This window comes from Melitaea cinxia, chromosome 6, assembly GCF_905220565.1.
Source record: "Melitaea cinxia chromosome 6, ilMelCinx1.1, whole genome shotgun sequence".
Taxonomy (NCBI): domain Eukaryota; kingdom Metazoa; phylum Arthropoda; class Insecta; order Lepidoptera; family Nymphalidae; genus Melitaea; species Melitaea cinxia.
Window position 1 is genome coordinate 5442882 of NC_059399.1, and position 14718 is coordinate 5457599.

Consider the following 14718-nt stretch of genomic DNA (forward strand, 5'->3'; position numbering starts at 1 on the left):
GCTTGGAAGAGATTACTTTTAAGCATTAAGGCCGCCTTTTGTACATTTTTTAACTAATTCTAGTTAATGATGCTTGTTTTTTTTTTTCTTGTTTGGTGTACAGTAAATTGTAAATAAATAAATATATTTTCAGTGATTTACCTATACCTATAAGTTATCTGCCAGTAATTTATTTTTTTTGCTATCACGAATACGTGATAACATAGTAGTAAATCAATATCAACGTTACTGCGATTTTCATCAACAAGATTTTTCAAACGAAAATATCAACATTGAAAACACTGTAACAATTGAAAACTTTTGAAAATTTTCATCGAATTAACGTTAAACAAGATAATTCAAAATATCGAGATAAGCAACATAACGCATTTCGCTATAATCCATAAAACATGTTCGGTGAAGGAATACGAATTCCATATAGTAAAGTTTGTAAGGGTCGCAATTAAAATCCGTCCGTAGGTCGATTACTATGTAAATACGAGTGCAGATCGTCCTGCGACACGACACTGCGACCAGCCTTTGTCCTCTTGCTCGTTACACCCTGAGTGGATGTATAAGATTTTGATACAAATATATTGCAATGTTCTTCAACTCTTGAAATAATCCCATTTATGATTTGTTAAAGTGTACTGTATTGTCTACTACTTTGCTACTTTGAATGTGAATACAAGAATTGTATAAAATATTGAATTGTTTAGTTATAGCTTTTATTTTCGAATATACATTTGCATCAGAGAAAATAAATCTAACCCTCAGATCTAACTTAAGAAAATAATACCTACATTTCTATACTGATTTGTAAACATAATGCATTGTGTAATACTTTCGGCTAACCGTTTACTTGTAGAATCTGCAGTAAAATATAGCGCATTATAAACCTACTTTTCAAAAATGTCAAAGTCGACAATGAGACATTGTAGACTAATTCAGGTTATTGACATTTCATATTAAAGTACGGATGAATTATATTCACTATATAATTATATTACTAATTTTTCATAAAGTCTGGTGTTTTTTTCTAAGAAGATGATAGTTAAGAAATCAAGAAATATTAAAATTAACATCACTCATAAGTATACAATCAACGATTTTCTATAATATCTAAATTTTATCATCGTAATTTTATTATTTCTATAATTTTTACTGTATTGTTACATAACTAATAATAAATATTATTTTTATATAACTATAATAAATTCGATTATATCTTGTTTATTAGTAACATGACGTCACATTAGTCAAAAGTTCGTGGAGCACATACATTACCTAACTAATACGTAGGCGCAGTAATTACTCAATACGACAATACAGTGTATGTTAGAAATATTTTACGGTCTGACAGTCGAATATAAACGGCATAAAGGATTTATCGCATACATATTGTGAGCTATTGCGTCTCCGTGGCTTTCGCAAATTAGTGGATTATGTCTATTGTTCGACGTGATGATATAATGTCTATATTAGGATTATATTGCTGGCCTAATATGTTGTCGATAATTTAAATCTAGTCAAATAATACCACCTCCTTTTACTATTACTTGTTACGTAAAAATTATTTATACATATTAAGTTCTTTTGGAAATTTTATTATGTTTTATGTGAATAACGAGTATGAAATTTTATAAAATAATTTTAATCAAAACACAATTTTTTTACGTTAATTAGGTATATAAAAAATAAATATAAAGACTATTTAAGTTATATAAAGAAAGACTACAAGCATAAAACAGTGTCAGCGAAAATAAACAACACCAATAGTGTTTCGGGGACCTGTGTTGGGGTCTGAAAACAAACGTTTTTTTCAAACAACAAAACACATATGGCCTGTACATACAAATGTTTGTCATAAGCGCAAAAACCAGCGCTGTGCCCTTTGTACCCGCGTGAAAATAAAGATTTCGATATACCTACATATCTAACACGTTGACTGCCGTAGTGTAAATGAGAAAAATCAGTAAAAAACTTTTTGATGAAAATAGGTGAGCAATATTAATATTTTAAAATATATCTAATTTAGGATTCGATCAGAAGCTGCGTTCCATAATTATTTCGAAAAAACCACATGAGGCCACCGGTGACCTACGTGGCGCCTTGATAGTAAAAATGTGAATTTCCGTTACGGGGGCGCCGGAGCGGGCACTTCTCCGGTCACCCGCACCCCGCAGTCGTCAGTTAGCGCTTGGACGGTGCACCCGTGACGGACGCTCGTGCTTTTTAATTTGTAAGATTTCGTGATTCAACATGGAGAATAGTAAAGATTTCGACGTGAATTTCATAGATATTTCATTAGATGATTTGCGCGACATTGACTTACTAGAAGCTAGTATTTTTGATGAAGTTGCTAGAAAAAATGATTTGAGTGAAAATGAAGAATCAGAGATTGAAGATTATAATATCTATCCTTCAAAAAAACGCAGACGTATGTTTATTCCTAGTGAATCTGAGAGTGAAATTGATGACGTGGAAAAAATTGTGAATGAGAATATTGATAGATTATCAGCGAGTACGTCACAAAAATGGCTTCAACCAAAAGGACATCAACCATCTGTTATAGCATTCAAAGAAGTAACAGGTATAATATGTTCTTTTTTTTTGTTTTTTGTTTGTTCTATTTCAGACTATAGGTAACATATTTCTGTGCCAAACATCATGATCCGTTAATGTCATGTTAATATTTGTATATTAAACCGTATGATAAGGTGTATATTTGTTTCATTTTCAGGTATGAGACAACCATTTGCTTCGCAATTTCGAAATGCTGCTCCAGGACAATATTTTAGCTTGATGGTTCCGGATGAAATTTTCGAAGAAATAGCTATTCAAACCAATTTATTTGCAGAACAACAAGGACCAAGTGAAAAGCCTTCGTCTCGCTCAAATCAATGGAAAGCAACCACAAAAGATGAAATAAAACGGTTCTTCGGATTAATTTTGTATATGGGACTTGTTAAAGTTCCTAAAATAAACCTTTATTGGAGTACTGACAGGGTTTTTGGGCAAACTTTTGCTGCATCTGTTATGAGCCGTAACAGATTTGAATTATTATTGCAGAAACTGCACTTTACGAATAATGATACGGCTGATGTGTCTGACAGGATCTACAAAATCCGACCTCTTTTAGATAGTTTAAACAAAACTTTTAAAAATATATATGCACCTAAGGAAGATATCTGTATTGATGAAAGCCAAGTGCCTTTCAGAGGTCGCATCATTTTCAGACAATATAACAAAAGCAAGAGGCACAAATATGGTATGAAGTTATTTAAACTCTGTACATTACCAGGATATACATGCAAATTGGAACTGTATGCTGGCAAAAATAATGAACTAGTGAATACCACACCTACAAGAGTGGTAATGTCTCTTTGTGAGCACATACTGGGCTGTGGTCACACACTTGCAACAGACAATTGGTATACAAGCTTGGAGCTGGCCAATGAACTACTTGATAAGGACACTCATTTGGTGGGTACTTTGAGGAAAAATAGAAGAGGTTTACCGAAAGTCGTAGTAGACTCCAAATTAAAACCTGGTGAAGTAATAGCTAGAGAGAACGAACGAGGAATATGCGTATTGAAGTGGAAGGACAAAAGAGATGTGCTGATGTTATCCACGAAACATTCTAAAGGGTTTTCTAAAATAATTAAAAAGGGTAAAATAATTCGCAAACCAAGAATGGTTTTAGCCTACAACAAAACAAAAAGCGCAGTTGATATGAGCGATCAAATGGCCGCATATTCCTCGCCATTACGTAAAACTGTTAAATGGTATAAAAAATTAGGAATAGAACTTATATTGAATACAGCTATTGTTAATGCATGGGTTATGTATAACGAAAATAAAAAAAAAAGTGAAAGTATTGTACAGTTTAGAAGAGAGTTAGTGGAGTATTTAGTTGATGCAGGAAAGGACAAGACCACAGAATCCGAAAGAATAGATAGACCAAGAAGACTGAAACATCAATTATTGAAAAAAGAGGGTAATGTAAGAAACACTAGACGATTTTGTTCAGAGTGTTACAAAAACTGTGTGGCAATGTACGGTTCAAAATTAGCCAAAAATAAAACAAAAAAAGTTTCAACGTTTTGTAAAGAATGTCCAAATGAACCATATTTTTGTTTAATTTGTTTCAATAAGTTCCATCGCTTCGTTTAATTTGTATTTTAGAATACCTAGTTAGTTGTTTTTTACTTATATTTCTCATATCAATAAAAATAAATCCTTGATTTTTGTGACGGTTATGTTTTTTCTCTTACTTTTTTCATTTTTGTCCCACATTTCTCACAATATCATAAACACGCCGAAACCACGCTGTAGTAACAGTCTACAGCGCCACTCCGGTCACTTGTATAGTTGCAGTCAAAACTCTTAACCAGTCAATAGCACTATTGACTAGCAAAATCAGTCAGAAGTACTTTTGACCGTTTGCTTTAGTCAATAATACTTTTGACTAAAATAACAGTTAAAAGTACTTTTGCCCAATGGAGCTGGTTAAAAGTACTTTTGACTAAATTATTCCGTCAAAAGTGGTTTTGACTGGTTGTATCAGTCAAAACTCTTAAAAATTTAAGGTGGTCAATAAAAATAACGAAAAACGCACATATAAACTTTTATATTACTCATTATTAGTGGAGAACGTGCTGATATTAGAACAAAAATGAGTGACTACGAAAAGAAAGAAGGCTTTTTGCAAAGAATTTTAGCGATGGAAGATATGAAAGATAGTCATTTCAATATGATGACAAAAGAAAAATTTGAAAAGTTTGCAATGGATGTGGAAGACGCAAAATTTAATGAAAAGGAAACACCATTACAGTACAGTAGACTACAACGCTTTAACACATTGAAGTTTGTGGTATAAAAAAATTAGTTACAAACACAGAACCTGTCAAATATTTTTGCCGGCTGAGGAAATCTACGACATTATTGATGCTGCTCATATTTCTATAGGGCATGGTGGTCGCGATAGACTTAAGAATGAAACGGCAAAAAAGTACGCTAATTTTACAAAAGAAATGATTAATGTATATTTATCAATGTGCGAAGTATGCCAAAGGAAGAAAAACAAGAAAAGGATGGGCCAGGTTTAGAAACTGATCCTGCACACTGAAATGAACAGCCGCTGCCAAGTCGATCTGATTGACATGCAGTCGCAAGAAGATCGCGGGCATAAATTTATTATGGTTTATCAGGATCATTTGACTAAATTTATTCACATTCGAGTTAATAGTGCTTTTGACTGACGCTTTTTTGCAGTTAAAACTACTTTTGACGGAGAGCGTCAGTCAAAAGTATTTTTAACCGCGAATTTGCAGTCAAAAGTACTAATAACCAATAATTTTCAGTCAAAACCACTTTTGACCAACTTGTCCAGTCAAAAGTACTTTTGACTGATTTCGCTAGTCAATAGTACTTTTGACTGGTTAAGAGTTCTGACTGCAACATATACACTAAATGAACGATAAACGTGGCCACCGGCGTAATAATTCTGCCCAAAAACAGGTCTGTCTTGAGGTCACCGGTGACCAACACGGCGCGTAGATACAAGACGGGGTCCGGTCACCGGTGACCGGGCTGGCAGTCAACGTGCTAAACGTAGTCTTAGCACAGAATAAAAAAGAAAGAATAATAGAAACAGGAAAATTGTATAAATTTTTAAATTTTTATTTATTTATTAACTTTGACACATCAACAACACAACACAATACGTTGAGATATTTTGTAATATGAATGCAAGAATTAGTATGAGCCAATAAAAGGCTTGTACAAAATTCTTTTAAAAACTGTAATTATGACATATAATCGCAGTCTACAAAAATAACAAAAGAAAATTACGTAACTGACTAATGGTCCGGGAGCGAGGTACAAAATCGGTCAATCATTTCCTCCCAATCAAAACTTCGTAAAATGCATAAGGGATTTTTATTATGAATATTTGCGACTGTCAGCTGCGACTTCGTGGGTTGGGTGGGCAGTGGCAGCTTCCCACACATGAAGAAAAAAAAATTTTAGTAATTTCCTCTCACCTTAAAATTTGTCGGAATATAGTTTACCTAATATTTTGAAGGTAAAATAATGTCAGCTGACCATAACCTGGTGGATTACATGACAGCTTGCTGCTTAACATGAAAAAAAATTTTTTTTCAATGATTTCCTCTCAACTTAAAATTTACCTTGTGTTTACATGGTACTATGAATGAAAATTAATGTCATCTCGCTGTATCTGGGTGGAAAGTTTGTCAGCTTGTACCTTGAAAGATATTGTAACAAAAAGTTTTTCTTAGTCACTTCCTCTCATAGGACTAGTAGTATACATAGTACTAAATTAATCTCATAAAAATCATATAGCAACACAGTTTGCTTCCTATCAAACCGTATACGTAATGACACTTAGGTACATGTAATCATATGCAAGCGTACAGCGATCCTAGGTTGCACAATGAGTGACTCCAAACAACACTCGTTGATTGTCTAATGAAAAGTAATTAACCGGCGGGGGAGGCATTGACATGACAATGTCGGACAGAACAATCGATGGAAAGAGTTAAAGAGGAGATGCTGACTCAGCACAAAACTTGTGGGACATGACTCGTAACAACAACGATCTATGAAACGCTCTACTAAATAAATAATCGATACATCTAACTAGGAAATGATTTTTTAAATATATTTCCTTATACAATAAATATAATCATTCTTATTAATAACTAGCTGTGCCCCGCGGTTTCACACGCGTCAATTATGAAAAAATAGCCTATAGCCTTCCTCGATATCTTACTCTGAAAGAATTTTATAAATCGGACCAGTAATTCCTGAGATTAGTGGGCTCAAAAAAACAAAGAAACAAACTCTTCAGCTTTATAATATTAGTATAGATATATAAAAATAAACAAAAAAATAGCCGTCATTAAAGGAAAAACGACGCTTTTCATCATGTGCAAAGATATAGTCTATATTCGAAAACACTAGCTGATTTAACAGACGTAGCCCTGCTTTACGACCTGTCAGACGCAAAAAAATTAAATAATTAATTTTAAATTTGGGTCTATCAACAAAATAATCTCAAAAAAAATTACAATTAATAATTTTCTAACATTTCAAGAATGGTACCACTGAGTACCTATTGAGTGTTTTCTATAGTAATTTCCTTCTTGTACATAACACAAATGTATTATATTAAGTACATATGTTAATTACAAATTCTTGATTAACATCGGAAAAACATTATTATGTATACGCTTGACAGATATAATTGTGTCAGCTGTTATATTAACATAATATTAGGTACCCCTAAAACAATTTGCGATGTAGGCAGGTGGCGACATTAGTACGTTTTTAACAATAATAGGTAAAAAAGGGCTCAGAGAAATATAAACTGCTTTTACGTGTCCTAACAATCAACGTGTAGAATATTAATTTATTGTTATAGGTACTTTTTATTTTTATATGACTTTTAAGTGTCACTAATTTTATTGTAATAAACACAGAGTTTGCTAGTTATTACGAATGCATTTACGAATGCATTCTTGCCAACTGCCATTGTAGTGATATTTTTGTATGTGCTTTTAAGTGCAATAAAGAATATATATAAAATATTTGCCATCAATATCGAAATGTAAAAAAAATGTTTAATTTTATCAGAATAACTGTAGCTGTGCCCGCGACTTCATTCGCGTAGAATTTAACAATAATTTTATTTTTTCAGTTCGCAGAATTATAAAATAAATAAATTTCTAAAATAAAAGTAGCTTAAGTTACTCTTTATTACGCCAGTCTAATAGTGAAAGTCCCATCAAAATTGGTCCAGCCGTTTCAGAAATTAGCCGGAACAAACAGACAAACAAAAATTGTAAAAAATGTTGTTTGGGTATATTTACCGTGTATACATCCATATGCATTTTGTAAAAGTGGTTATTTTAATATTACAAACAGACACTCCAATTTTATTTATTTGTATAGATATCGTAGTACATCTTAAGGATTGTTATCTGTAGGTACGCACTTTCGGGCAAAAAGCTCTCCTTTTTAATAACAAACATCTATGATTCAAATAACATACACGATTATTAATTTAAATTTAAATTTGATGCAAACTAACAATTTTCTTCTGTAAAATATATTTTTATTTTTATATACTTAATTACTTTTAACAACCGCTGTGGTGTAGGGGTGCGTGTAACCGCCTAAAGCGGGCTCGATTCCCGCTCGGGATGGATATTTGAGTTTGTACAAATATTTCCTTACCATTTGGATCTCTATCTTTGTCGTTCTCCTCACCGTGTCTCGAAAAACACGTAAAGACGTCAGTCCCGGTTGTTATCATAAATACTTGATAGCGATAGTTACTTGTATTAGGGGGAACATATCCGCCAACCCGCAGTGGAGCAGCGTGGTGGATTAAGCTCCGAACCTTGTCCTAAATGGAGAAAGAGGTCTATGCCCAGCAGTAGAATGATACAGGCTCATTCATGTCTCGAGTTCACGATTCGTGTGTCGATTTACTTTTAGTTTCAATAGCTTTTGTAGTCATCAAATATAAATTAATGATATTTAAAAATCGAAACGTATTACAAAATTAATAGTAAGGTAAAAAAAATTGCAACTATGAATAAAAAATATAAGAATTGTGTATTGGATGAAGAACACCTGGAGAAAAATCCGCGGGATCATATCCGGTTAGTTAGGTACTTTTGATTGGTTAGCTGACAATAGATTTTATAAACTTTTCACAAATTGAGCTAGAAATCTTTTAATAGTGTCCGGTAGCTAGTTACTAAGCATAAAGTGTAATCAGAAGTAGATTAATTATTTACGTTAATGAGTTATGCATTCGATTTAATCTGTACGGAAACTTAATATTATTGTTTTCTTTTAGAAACTTATGAAAACATGTATATATGAATGTCTAAATCAGGTAATTGAAAATAATATTTTATTAGCAGATTGTTTGTTAAGCACATATTATTACAATTTAAAATAAATTTTATACATTGATCTGAATGAAGACAACCTTTTTCTGACATTAAACCTTAGGTGGGCCTTAAAATAGCACGCTACGGCGTATAAAATTGATCACTAAATAAACAAACGCATAGTTATCAGCTCCATTCGTTCGTTCGGTGTATCTAACAGCCGCATCTATTCTTTCTTCACTCCTCGTCCGACTCGGTTAGTTAAGTCCCAAAGAGGCCGACATAACTTCATTGATTAAAGCTCGCCTTGATCGACGCGTTTTACGTTTCCTATTCGTGAAATTGCTTAAGTGTACCATGTCGATTGTGACGTAAAGCATTTTATGCTTAGTTACAACCTTTATTAATGTTTTATTCAAGCAACATCAGGCGATTTTACGGTCGACCATGTAAAGTAAACGTGATTCTTTATATGTGGCTACTAAACCTTTATCTCTGACTTTTTTTCTATAAGTAAATAACAGTTTTTGCTTTTAAACGATAAAGCAGAAGAACTTTAGAGATATAGTAACGTAGAAATATGTATACATATATTTTTAACTTTTACTTTTTAAATTAAATAAATAATAATAATAATAGAAATATCGCGACTTTCAAAATGACAATAGCAGAAAGTCCTTTATTCAACCTGTATCATTCCACTGCTGGCATAGGCTCTTTCTCTACGTAGAAGAAGGATCGTTACTCATAGCAAGGAACATGGATATGTTCCCTGCTATGAGTAACGATCGCTATCAGGTATTTATGATAACAACCGGGACCGATGTCTTAACGTGCTCTCCGAGGCACGGTGGGGTGACCCAAAAGGACAGACATCCAAACCGGAACGGAATATTTGTACAAATACAAATATCCATCCCGAGCGGAATTTGAACCCGCAAACCGTCGTTGTTTTAGGCCACTACGCGCACCACTATGTGAAGAAAAGTCCTGTAGAATCAAAAATATAATACCATGTATATAGTTTTAAAAAATACTACAAAGTTAACGACTGTATCGAATAAAATTGTACCCGTAGCGCCTAAAATTGCATCGTAGAATATGACACATTTTAGATGATAAAGCAATTTTTAGGTTTGTAAATGTCACACAGTTCTAGATTAAACATATTGCAATTTCTGATGCCGCTTCAACTAAATTTTACATTCACTATTCACAGTAAATTATATAAAACTGCTTGATATTAATTGCATACGAAACATCTTGTAAGTCAATAAATGCACTTATAATATACTTAATAGTACAGGGGAGCGGATTAAACCCTGCTCTAGATAACCTAATTAAAAAAATTAAACGTTATCTACAGTTCGCATCGAGTGTTACTCGCTTCGACAATAATCGTATGGCGGAGTACAGCAAGGGGTACGGTCGGCGACGCGTGAAGATTCCGCGATAGCCAACCGCCCTGCCACATGACGCCTGCGTACGCGCAGCCCGCGATCATTTCGCTGATTGTAAATGGATTTTTTATTCACTTTCCACGGTGTGAGACAATCGGTAATTAACTTCGTCGGGTTGAATTTTTAGCGCTTTCTTCGATGCGTTTTATTTGTCTGCGCTTCACGATGTTTGATCTTTGTGATCATTAATTACCACAAATTGCCTAACCTACTCTTTCTTTCTTATAATATCTCATCTCTATGATTATATAATTTAAGAAATTTTTAGGTTTTTTCATAAAACCTTAATCTTAGGTACTAATATATATGTAGATGTGATGTAATGTGAACTGAACCATCAGGTTAAATCAAATCCGCCTACAATTAAACGATTATACAGCTGTACGGATCTGATCGACCGATACCGTCTTACGAAACGCTCCGTTATTAGACAAACTAAAAATTAAAATAGCTAAACGGGCTTCCCCGCCACTAAGCAGACCAATTGTGGCTCGCAGCGGGCGGCGCACCTTTCATTATTCTATAATAACTCTGATACAGGGCGAGAAATGTACGTGTCATGCTGCGGCCGAGACCAACTCTTACCAAATTAATTGCCACGTTCTGGGCGGCGACGTCGCTCCGTTCGCCGTTTCTGCAACCCGAATTCGTGATACAATCGTAATTAATGAATTATTGTCATTGATTTTCTTAAGAGTCACCCGTGAAACTATTCAATAAACTTTAATTAGTTTATGTTGTTACGAAATTTGAAAATACTTTTTTCTCAAATGCATCCCAGAGTATGTTGGATTTTGATGTTGAAGTCGACTACATCCCGTGTTATAAATTAATCGAATCATTTCGTACCTGTAAGTTATTAGCCGTAGCTCCACCGGGCGTTACTCGTAACATCTGTACAAATCGATATAGCACTCGATCCGAAATCGAGATTATGCTAAAGCGATGTTAGACGTGTCGAGCCCGCTATCTCGGATCGATATAAATCATCTTATTTACTATTGTTTCGGGAGGTGTGGTGTGAACGAGCCTGATGTTATCGGCTCTCTGATGTGTTTTAAATTAACATAATAGGTTTTGTGAATGGATATCGTCTCTGTTTGTTGTTTTTGATGGCAAGACAGCATGGGAATATTGGTGCGGATGAACTGAGTCTCTAACGGATTTCACGCTGTCATTGGAAGTGTGCACAGTTGTTACTACATATTTACTATACTATAAAGTTTTTTTTTGTAATGAAGTTTATTTTTAACAAATTTATTTATTCTGTGTGCCTTGTTACAACCGACTATAATCTTATTTGACTGTATTTTATTGAAATGTCGTCGACTGGTTTTACATCTAGATATTTTTGTCTTATTTATATTCAAAATTATGTGTTCTAAATTATTTTAATTTTTTGTTTAATTTTTTTTTGTGCTGCTAACTGATAATAAAGATAAATGATATGACAATATGATACTAATTGATAACGAAAACGAATGATAAATAAAATAATTCAAGTCTAACATGATATCTACGAGTATACTACATTAAAAATACTTTAAAAACGTGACTCCATTATCATTTCGCCCTTGAAGACGACTCAGATAGTGACTAGAAGTATACTATGTATATGTACCTACACAGTTAGTATGATCATACGTACATATCATATTGTTTATGTAGGTATATCTTTGTAATATAATAAGTAGGAAGTTATGATCGTGGGAACAATAAAACGCTTATTGGTTCATTATTTAACAATCGTACAAAAATATACACACTAAACACTATAGATATATACATATACGAGTGTGCTTTAGACCAAACGACTGAAGTCAAAACATCTTTCGCTTCATCTAACTCATATCTTCCACTTAACTTCCGTTCGCCTCGCCAGATTACACTTTTCGTAACGCTCTCGTCACGCATTCACGAGTTAATTCCCAAGGCAAGCGTGCGTAAAGAAATTTTACTTAAAAAGGAAGTTTGGCACGGCATCTTAAGTTTGGCAGAACTGTCGGGAAATTCGGTCGAGATTACATGACGACACCTCGCACGATTAAAAATAAATTAACGAAAATAATTAAAATAAAGATTAACTGCAGTACTTTGCGCAATTATCGCAGAATTCACCCACATAATGTCAAACGATAGTTAGAATAACGTTGTCTTGGACATATATATTTTGATATAACACAAAACCTATGTGCTAGTTATAGTATTAGAAACGTTAAGATATCTCGCAAATGGAAAAGTCTCTACGGACTGCCAAACTCCGTAACAGTACACGCAAAACTATGCCATGGTTTGCCATCAATATCCGCTGTACTTAGTATAAATGAACTTTTCAATAATTTAAATCAAGCGAAGTATATTTTTACAATACTAATCAGTTATTGAACTTGGTTGATTCTACCTGGTTACATTTTGTACTATTTCTATTATAGTTCCGCTCTTACGTGCCATTAATATTAATTATTTTTATATTAATTATTAGCTGTGCCCGCGACTTTGTCCGCGTGGAATTTAACAAAAAAGTTATTGTTTTCTAATGTTTACGCGAATTTTACTCATTTAATGAAACACTTTTTCGGATTTTATCGCGGTTTATTATTAACTTTTGATTCCCGACGTTTCGGATACTTTACAGCAACCATGGTCACGGGAGGACTAAAAAAGTTATTGTTCTGTTCGCAGAGTTATACAATAAATAAATTTCAAAAATAAAAGTAGCCAAGTTACTCCTTACAAAATCGATCCAGCGGTTTCAGAGATTAGCTGGAACAAGCAGATAGAGAGACAGACAAAATTTTTATTTGTCAGTTTTCAATTTTTATAATGTGTTGTCCTAACTCTAAAGTGATTTATGTAAACAAGTGAAAAATATTAAAGAAAATTATCAACAAAAAGAACTTACTCTATTGCATATTCTAAAACTGAGTTAACGCATATTTTTCGTTTAACAAATTTCGACAAATTGTTATTAAAATATAGAAATAAATCTGTCTAAAATAAATTAATTCGGTAATTACAATATCTAAAAAAATTTTGCTATTTCCTACTTACAAATTGGTAACCTTGATTTCATAACAAGAACAGTTTTAAGGCAGGAAATTACTGTCAAAAATTTTTACTCATTTTTATGGTGTATCATTAATTACTCCACGCAGACACAAATATATTTAATAAAATTGGACCCGGGTGTGTCTGTTCATAAATATTATTGACATTGAGGTCAAAATAAATATTAACAAATATTATAATATATTTGTCTTTGTCCATACAATTACCTACAGAAAAATGATTTTGATAATGACTTTGACGTTATTAAAAGTAATAAATCTAAATGAATAAGAATTGTTGAGTTTTCATTAATAAGTATCTACTTTTTTTAAATATATTATATCAGTGAATTGTTTAAATATATCATCAGTTACGTATGCGTTGGGTTAAGCATTATTATTATATTATGTATGTATTATTAACAATAACAACATATTTTATTTGTAAGGTTATAATTCTTACAGATAAATAACGCTTTGTTTACCGCTTGAAATACTAAAGCTATATATAATATTTTACATAAAAATGTAATTCGATCGACATAGAGATTGCAGGACATAACTAAGTATGAATAATCCTAGGCTGTATGAAGTACGGCCTGCTCGCAATCCGATAACTACTCTCGTTAGCACTATCGGCGGTGGGCGTGCGCATGTGTTATGAACGCACCGACGAACTGAGCTTGAGCGGTTTTCATAATATGTAGTTATATTTATTCATATTCATGTACATGTTATAGTTTTATTTTAAATTATATGCTGTGCTTGCATTTTCGTTCGATTTAAAAAATAAATAAATGAGGAGTGTATTTTGTTTGGTTATTTTTAGACTATCTAATGAACAAAAATTTTATATATTTTTGGGGTCTAATAATAAAATAGTAGTATATATTGAATTGTATTTATTGAACATTTTTTTAACAATTTATGTACACTAGGATAGCAATAGGAAATAGCTCTTATAAAGAGTCCTGCCACAGGAAAATTATAAAACATAGGTATAATCTCAACATATTGAGAATAAAAATATAATTCCTTTTTTTTAAATAACGATATTAAATGAAATAAAAAAAAAGTATCAATCAAATAAAAATGTACAAAGGCGGTAAAAATATCTTGTCTGTTACCTATTGGAAAAGGCTAGGTATAATTTGTTAATTAATATTTTTAGCTACTATGTAATCGGAATATTTTGTTAATTTTTTAGGTTAAATATTGAAGATCTACGGTCCTGTTCTTTAATATTTCTTCCACATGGATATTTCTTATAACAATCGACAAGTCTCGAGTTAAAAAATT

At 32.7% G+C, this 14718-nt stretch overlaps 1 protein-coding gene across 1 annotated transcript; it reads left to right on the forward strand.

Annotated features, from left to right (window-relative positions):
- The first annotated feature begins 2241 nt into the window (after positions 1–2241).
- Positions 2242–5110, forward strand: LOC123654501 (piggyBac transposable element-derived protein 4-like). The gene is made up of 3 exons (XM_045590401.1): positions 2242–2572; positions 2723–3984; positions 5057–5110. Exons 1-3 carry the CDS (start codon positions 2242–2244, stop codon positions 5108–5110), a joined length of 1647 nt encoding a protein of 548 aa, XP_045446357.1.
- Positions 5111–14718: the final 9608 nt, after the last annotated feature.